Source organism: Biomphalaria glabrata, chromosome 2, assembly GCF_947242115.1.
Source record: "Biomphalaria glabrata chromosome 2, xgBioGlab47.1, whole genome shotgun sequence".
NCBI classification, from domain to species: Eukaryota; Metazoa; Mollusca; class Gastropoda; family Planorbidae; genus Biomphalaria; species Biomphalaria glabrata.
In genome coordinates, this window is record NC_074712.1 from 8322086 (window position 1) to 8331199 (window position 9114).

The 9114-nt window shown below is 40.2% G+C and overlaps 1 protein-coding gene across 2 annotated transcripts in view; it reads right to left on the bottom strand.

Moving 5' to 3' along the window:
• LOC106069873 (uncharacterized) overlaps nucleotides 1-8731 on the bottom strand; it is a 50174-nt gene extending 41443 nt beyond the window's left edge. Inside the window, exon 1 of one of the 2 annotated variants that reach the window (XM_056018950.1) lies at nucleotides 8451-8731. In XM_056018950.1, the coding sequence (XP_055874925.1) occupies nucleotides 8451-8523 (73 nt within the window). In that variant the 5' untranslated portion in view covers nucleotides 8524-8731. The remainder of the gene's footprint in view (nucleotides 1-8450) is intronic. The other variant, XM_056018951.1, reaches the window with a different exon arrangement.
• Nucleotides 8732-9114: the final 383 nt, after the last annotated feature.

Below are 9114 nucleotides of genomic sequence, written 5' to 3' on the forward strand. Positions count from 1 at the left end.
ACTATCCAGTGCTTTTAAATCCCTGGAAGACGGAATATACATCCATAGCAGATCCGATGGAAGGCTCTTTAACCTGGCACGTCTTAAAGCCAAAACGAAAAGGCGTCGTATCTTGATAAGGGAGCTGCTGTTTGCCGATGACGCGGCACTCGTATCTCACTCACAAGGAGGTCTACAGAAGCTAGTGAACGCCTTAGCAGCTGCTTGTCAAGAGTTTAGCCTTACTATAAGTCTCTCCAAGACCGAAATCCTGGCACAAGACGTTGCAGAAATACCTATAATACAAATTGGGAACCACACCCTTTCAGTGGTGCAGGAATTTACCTACTTGGGTTCAACAATTGTCAGTAACCTAGACTTAGACATCGAGCTGACAAAAAGGATAGGAAAAGCTACCACAGCATTGGCAAAACTCTTCAAGCGCGTCTGGGAAAATGGTAAATTGACCACAGCGACCAAAATCCTAGTCTACAACGCCTGTGTTGTGAGCACTCTCCTTTATGGCAGTGAAAGCTGGTCAACATACATGTACCAAGAGCACAGATTGAATAGTTTCCACTTGCGCTGCCTGAGACGCATAATGGGCATCTCTTGGAGGGACCATGTCTCCAATCAGGAAGTTTTGAGATTGGCCAATATGAACAGCATGTATGCTCTCCTGACACAAAGGAGATTACGCTGGCTCGGACATGTCACCCGCATGCCAGATGGTAGAATCCCGAAAGATATCTTATATGCTGAGCTTGTGGAAGGAGTCAGACCCAAGGGCCGCCCAAGACTAACATATAGAGATGTCTGCAAGCGAGACATGAGAGCCTCAGGCATCAGTGAAAGTATGTGGGAAAACATAGCCAAAGACCGGAGTGCATGGAGACAGACTGTGCGTGTTGGGACAACCCTTGCTGAGAACAAAAGAATTGAAGCGGCTTTAATCAAGAGGGAAAAAAAGAAAGCTGCCCTGTCTGCTAGCCCTAAATCAGAGGCATACAAATGTACGAATTGTGGCAAAGTCTGCCGTTCTAGAATTGGCTTGATTAGCCACACCAGATTCTGCCCCGTCTCAAGATTAAGCCAAAACCAGTGACTCACTTGGGCGCATCCATTGCCTTTCGAGACAAAAGGAGCCATATAATTCACATTACAACTTAATACTTAGTAATTAAATGCAGCTAAGTCCAGGCACAGTGTTTCTCAACTTTCGGCGAAAACAACAACAACAACAAAATAATAAAACAGTCACACGTTGTGGACATGGACAGCTAGTGGGACAGCTGGTGAGGAGACGGGGGGGGGGCGGATAAGAAGAAAATAAACAACTTTGTCAAGACTGAAATGTTTACATCTGTTTCTAATTTATATTGATTTTTTTTGTTTCTCTCGACAACCTCTCACGTGTCTCCCTACATTCCGACATCTTTGTTGATGGATGTCTCTGGTGTGTGACGTCACACTGTCACCACCATGCATCATCTCTACGCTTGGGTTATGACTCAATCCGGATATATAAGTGCAGATGTGTAGTCCGATGTGCACTGGTGTGTGTGTGTGTGTGTGTGTGTAAGAACGTGCATCTCTGACGGTGATATAGTGATTATTCAATAAGCTCCGCCCACTTTTTTTGGCCACCATTACGTCATGTGCTAAAAATTGACATGTCGCACGGACAAAAGAGGACACTTTGTCACGACATATTCTTAGTCTAGGGTTTAAATGGGAAACAAAATTACTTTTAAAGAAAAAATCATTTTCCTAATTTAAAAAAGTATTGTTCCAAGAACAACTAATTTCTGCTTAAATAAAAAAAAACAACCCATTGAAACATTTGTTACATCACGTAAAATAGAAAGGTAGACATTCCTTTAACTATAAGATAAAACATCCTTTCATTTAAATATTTCGCTCTTATTTATCTAATATATAAAGCAGAAAGTAAGGCGTATGTATGTATGTCTCGAATACAAATCAAAACCGTTTTCATGGCAAAACAAAAAATGTGAAGGGAACATTCTCCAAGTTCGACATAGATCTAAATTCAATCCAGTAGATCAATACACAAACTAAGGCCCGCAGGCCGCGGGTCATATCCGGCTAGTACAATTACAATAGGAAATTAAATAGTTAGAAAGTCTTTTGTCTTAGGATTTAATAAAAGCAAACAACAAGAAGATGTTTTATGTTTTCTTTACTCGGAGAGCGAGTGTATGTAATAAACATAGGAATTTAGGCATGACGATAGACTGACCTATATATGTCTTTGGGAAGTCGATATTGCATTTAAAAAATGTTTCGCAAATCTATTTCCTAGTGATGTCTACATTGATTGAAATGCTTTCGAAACATTCCTACGGTGATTACAAATGTTCATAATTAGGTCAAGAAGCGTGGCTCTTATATTCTGTGAATTCAAGACATTTTTTATATTTACATTCTTACGTATTGCGTTGGACATTTTTTGATGTGTTAACAAAGCTACAACAGTTTCACTGTTAATTAAGTCGCTGATGCACCTTGATAAGTGAGTTCTAAGATTACTAAGAATAAATAGTTTCCTGATTACAGCATATCTTTGATAGAACATCGGTACATTTGTTGTTGATTGTGGGAAGCGTGGTCGAGAGGCCAATTGAGCTTGGCTAGCTAGAAGCGGGCTCGAGGTTCGACACCCGACTCGGGCTGAATTGCCTTTACTGAGCGCCTTAAGGCAGCACGGAAAACCAACTCGTAGATACCCCCTCCCCCCACTGGTCCACAAATGAGTTTGGACCAAAAGCGCTCTGAGCATGCTAAGTGCACTCTGATCTCTATGTTACTAGAACACACTCAGTGTACTCTGGTCTCTATGTTACTAGAACACGCTCAGTGCACTCTGATCTCTATGTTACTAGAACACACTCAGTGCACTCTGATCTCTATGTTACTAGAACACGCTCATTGCACTCTGGTCTCTATGTTACTAGAACACGCTCAGTGCACTCTGATCTCTATGTTACTAGAACACGCTCAGTGCACTCTGATCTCTATGTTACTAGAACACGCTCAGTGCACTCTGATCTCTATGTTACTAGAACACGCTCAGTGCACTCTGATCTCTATGTTACTAGAACACGCTCAGTGCACTCTGATCTCTATGTTACTAGAACACGCTCAGTGCACTCTGGTCTCTATGTAACTAGAACACGCTCAGTGCACTCTGGTCTCTATGTTACTAGAACACGCTCAGTGCACTCTGGTCTCTATGTTACTAGAACACGCTCAGTGCACTCTGGTCTCTATGTTACTAGAACACGCTCAGTGCACTCTGGTCTCTATGTTACTAGAACACGCTCAGTGCGCTCTGGTCTCTATGTTACTAGAACACGCTCAGTGCGCTCTGGTCTCTATGTTACTAGAACACGCTCAGTGCGCTCTGGTCTCTATGTTACTAGAACACGCTCAGTGCGCTCTGGTCTCTATGTTACTAGAACACGCTCAGTGCACTCTGGTCTCTGTGTTACTAGAACACGCTCAGTGCACTCTGATCTCTATGTTACTAGAACACGCTCAGTGCACTCTGATCTCTATGTTACTAGAACGCGCTCAGTGCACTCTGGTCTCTATGTTACTAAAACACGCTCAGTGCACTCTGGTCTCTATGTTGCTAGAATACGCTCAGTGCACTCTGGTCTCTATGTTACTAGAACACGCTCAGTGCGCTCTGGTCTCTATGTTACTAGAACACGCTCAGTGCACTCTGATCTCTATGTTACTAGAACACTCTCAGTGCACTCTGATCTCTATGTTACTAAAACACGCTCAGTGCACTCTGGTCTCTATGTTACTAGAACACGCTCAGTGCGCTCTGGTCTCTATGTTGATAGAACACGCTCAGTGCACTCTGGTCTTTATGTTGCTAGAACACGCTCAGTGCACTCTGGTCTCTATGTTACTAGAACACGCTCAGTGCACTCTGATCTCTATGTTACTAGAACGCGCTCAGTGCACTCTGGTCTCTATGTTACTAGAACACGCTCAGTGCACTCTGATCTCTATGTTACTAGAACGCGCTCAGTGCACTCTGGTCTCTATGTTACTAGAACACGCTCAGTGCACTCTGGTCTCTATGTTACTAGAACACGCTCAGTGCGCTCTGGTCTCTATGTTACTAGAACACGCTCAGTGCACTCTGATCTCTATGTTACTAGAACACTCTCAGTGCACTCTGATCTCTATGTTACTAAAACACGCTCAGTGCGCTCTGGTCTCTATGTTGATAGAACACGCTCAGTGCACTCTGGTCTCTATGTTGAAAGAACACGCTCAGTGCACTCTGGTCTCTATGTTGCTAGAACACGCTCAGTGCACTCTGGTCTCTATGTTACTAGAACACGCTCAGTGCACTCTGGTCTCTGTGTTACTAGAACACACTCAGTGCACTCTGGTCTCTATGTTACTAGAACACGCTCAGTGCACTCTGGTCTCTATGTTACTAGAACACACTCAGTGCACTCTGGTCTCTATGTTACTAGAACACGCTCAGTGCACTCTGGTCTCTGTGTTACTAGAACACGCTCAGTGCACTCTGGTCTCTATGTAACTAGAACACGCTCAGTGCACTCTGATCTCTATGTTACTAGAACACGCTCAGTGCACTCTGATCTCTATGTTACTAGAACGCGCTCAGTGCACTCTGGTCTCTATGTTACTAGAACACGCTCAGTGCACTCTGGTCTCTATGTTACTAGAACACGCTCAGTGCACTCTGATCTCTATGTTACTAGAACACGCTCAGTGCACTCTGATCTCTATGTTACTAAAACACGCTCAGTGCACTCTGGTCTCTATGTTACTAGAACACGCTCAGTGCACTCTGGTCTCTATGTTGCTAGAACACGCTCAGTGCACTCTGGTCTCTATGTTACTAGAACACGCTCAGTGCACTCTGGTCTCTACGAAAGCATACTCGCATCGATCAAGTCATCTCTAGTCTGACTCGAATTAAAAATTCCAAGTCTCCATCGGGACTCAAACTCGAACCCACACAATAAGACAGACATTCATTTTATACCACTCAGCCATACATACCAAAAACTTTTTTTTGTCACTTGTAGTCGAAAAAAGATTTCTGTTTGGATGTGTGTGTGTGTGTGTGCGTGTGTGTGTTCTTCATTGTGTACTTTCTGTGTACTGTCTTCTCACTGACATATGTCTTCTGTCCCTCGAGCTTCACGCTTCCATAGTCAGCTGAACACACACGAGAGAACAAACCGCCACACACACACACATACATACGAAACATTTGCGTTTAAGAAATCTAGCATTAACCATAAAAAAAAACAAAAAACTTTAAACCAATAAAAAAATTAAGACCTATATAGGCCTTCATTGCTAAATGGAATATGTTGTATTAAAACTCCATACTGGCAGTGGGGGTAGGGAGGTAGAAGTTCTCACCACCCCATTTTAATTTATTAACAAAACATTATAAATGGTTATTTTTAAAAAGTCAGAATAGTTACAGAGGCGTAATGCGTACCCCCATCAAAGTCTTCCCGTACCCCTGGGGGTTGGCGTACCCCACTGATCTAGGCTAACAACAATAAATCTGTGTGATTAAAAATATTTTGTACCAATCGTTTGTGTTTAGCGCTATTTCATGCTTTTAGCTTTCTTTTCACTTATCTGGACAAATTAGGAAAATGGGGGGGGGGGATGGGGCGGAAATAATTCAGCTTATACCACCACAACAGTCAAGTACAATTTCCTTCCCTTGTTTGAGATACCAAACAGAATAATTAATTACCAATATTTAATTAACTATTTATTTTTTTTTTTTTTTATTGATTCTTGTGTTGTCAGGTGAAAGAAATAACTGTGCGAAGTATCAGCTTGATCCGAGATTGGGTGTGGGAGAAATGACGTGTACACACTTTTTACCAGACAGACAGAGTGAATAGATAAAAGCTTTGTAAAAATAAAGAAGCAGCTCAGCGGCTTTACTAGCCTATTTATCTTTACTTGCTACTTATCATGTATCCTGGCCATAGATCCTGACCTGACAAAAACTTTTACATGAAGGAGGCGCAGGTTAATCTTATGGGGCTCAGGTGATGTTTGGGTCACTTGTGAAGGTGTAATATGGCCAGAACAAGGACCAGCCCGTTTCTCTCTCCCTCATTTCAAGTAATCGTTTAGATTGATGTAAATGCCCGAAATAAGCTTTAGGTATCACAATGGCCAACCTGTTCTTATATTTTTTTGGAAAATAACTTCGCTCACATGTTTGTTTTGCTTGTACGGAACACAACAGATAATTGGATATATTATTATATTACAAAAGAATAGTCTGAAGCATCACTGACTATGTGACATTGTGCCTTGCATTATGTTACATACAATAATAGTGATCTTTTACGATTTAACTTTCGTTTCCAAAGCTTGCTGTTTCGTGCTAGGAAAAGAAACTTTATAAAAGAGGAAAAAAAAGAAAAAAAGAAGAGCCTACTCTTTATACAAAGTACAAAGTAAACTGTAAGGAAATTCATCAGTTATCAGGACATGTCATAGTGAAATACAGTTGACGTCTGCTGTCATTTTTTTGTAGTTATTCATCTTACTTTTTGATCTATCCTGGTTGCTTCCCTTGCTTTAAAGTTATTTTTTAAAGGCTTAATAAGGTAATTTAACTCATATTATAAACTTTATTGTCCATGTGCAGAATAAGGCTTTATAACATAATCTATAAATAGATCAAAGAGAATTTTAATTTAAGCCTAAGGTAAACGATTTGAAGATCATTTCTAGAACGTGAAAAGAGACGAAAAGATTTGCATCTAATGTTAAAATCAAACGAAATTAATTTAAGTGCATGCATGATAGACAGAAATATTCATGTCAATGATAGAGACACGACAAAAGATTCATACCACCGCTAACCTCTAAGCATGACAAACATTGTCAGTATAAAATGATTCATTCATTTCCCTAGCAAACGCCGCGGCTCCAGAGACGTATATTCAATACAACATATGACAGAAATTAATACATATATTTATATTACACATAACATTTAAAAAAAAATATTTGAACATACCAGAGCAAAAGAAGCAAAAATTTCAAGCTACATAAATCATAACAAACATTGTTGTTTAATTAGAGAGAAAAATAAAACAGTTAAGACTACATCTAGCCAATGAAACAATACATCCCCTAACAAGGCCTACATATAACATATATCAACATTTCCCAACAACAACTAAAAATACAATCGAACACTATCCTATTAAACAAATACGCCTAGGCTCTATATTGATCAGTTCTGTGTTAATATATGCGTCATATCTAATAGCAGTCCGATACAGCTCACAGGAAACAACCGCATGCCAAAAGCGACCTTTTTGGCGAGCGTTAAGGAGGACGGCGTAACAAAGGTGCCCCCAGTAAACGCTATAAAGATAAAATCGCCATTTTGCCCTCACTAGCATAGAGAAAAGTAGCTGCAGCAGATGACCCTCTTAAAGAGACAGAGAGTCCCATGAGACTTAGAAGTTAACAGGCCCAGAAGACGTAAAGAAAACTTAAATAGACCCCGGTGGACAACGGCCTTGTCTGCGTCTGATGTGGGAAAATATGTAGGTCGCAACTGGGCTTGCGTATTCATGTAAAACATTGCCATTTTCATAATCTAACAGCAGTGTAATTGTTACATTCGTTTTAAAACGGTAAAAAATCTATGTCACATACAATTAAATATGTAGTAGAATATAAATCTGTCTACCTTTAAATATATTCACATGATCTTCAGATTTTTAAATTGGTATTTAGAATATTTTGCATAATATTATGAACAAAATAGGTCAAATTCAGAGACCTGGGTACATCATCAATACTCTTCCTAATATCATGGTCTAGTTGTTTGGTCAAAGTTATCTTAAACAACAAATTGAATGGGGGCGCTCTGGCTGAGTGGTTAAGCGCTTGGCTTCCGAACCTGGGTTCAAATCTCGGTGAAGACTGGGATTTTCAATTTCGGACTTTTAGGGCGCCCCGAGTCCACCAAACTCTAATGTGTATCTGACTTAAGTTAAGTTGGGGGAAAAGGAAAGGCGGTTGGTCGTTTTGCTGGCCATTTGACAACCTGCTTGTTAACAGTTGGACAAAGAAACGGATGACCATAATATCATCTGCCCTATAGATCGCAAGGTCTGAAAGGGGAAACTTTACTAATGACGAGTTGAAAACGAACACTTAAAACGAATATTTAAAACGAACATTTAAAACGAACGACTTATCCTCACACAGCAACTAACAAATGATAAATTCTTTCCGTTCTTACCAGAATGAAGTAATGTCAGACGTAGCTGACTCAACAGTCCAATAAAACGTGTACACAAATGTATGTTATAAAATGCCATTGAAAGCATCTCTCTCCATTCAGAAATATAAAGTTACACTAGACCTACATTGTGACTTACCTACTAGACTGAAGATAGTGATACAGCACACCAAAATAGTTCTCTTGTTGCTAATTTCATTTATGGTCCTCATGTTTGATTTATTGGCAGTTCTTTTTCTTATTTTTTGTTGTTGTTGTTTTTCTTTCACTTATTTGAATCTTAATTACGAAAACGTGGTTAAACTTGATTTCACTGCTTAAGAATTAAAACTGTATAAAAGCGTGTTCCTTAGTTGTTCTTACTGCTAGTCTAGTTCCGTACGAAGTTGTCCCATGCACACCTGTACCTGGCTATTTAAACGGCTGTCCAAATGACGTGCTTAACGGTGAAAATAGCCTGAAAAACACACGCTCGGCTACTCTGAGCATGCGCAGTTTAAGTAGTGCCCTTAAAATGGAGGGGGGGGGGGATACTATGACATACAGAAATATTGAAGAACGAGGAAATCAAGAAGTCGATGCTACCTATTTTTTTGTTTACGCAATGTCCTGTTTGATGCTTAAAATAGATTTGAATCTGTGTAACTTAGAAACATTTATAGAAAATAATTTGTTTCTACTGTTGAGGAAAAAACTTAATGCGAATATGACATGATTTGTTGTCGGCGTTCGTTGACTTATAGCACAGAACTTCTGGTAGACAACCAAACCGTTGTGGGTGTTGTTGTTTTTTTTTAACCTAT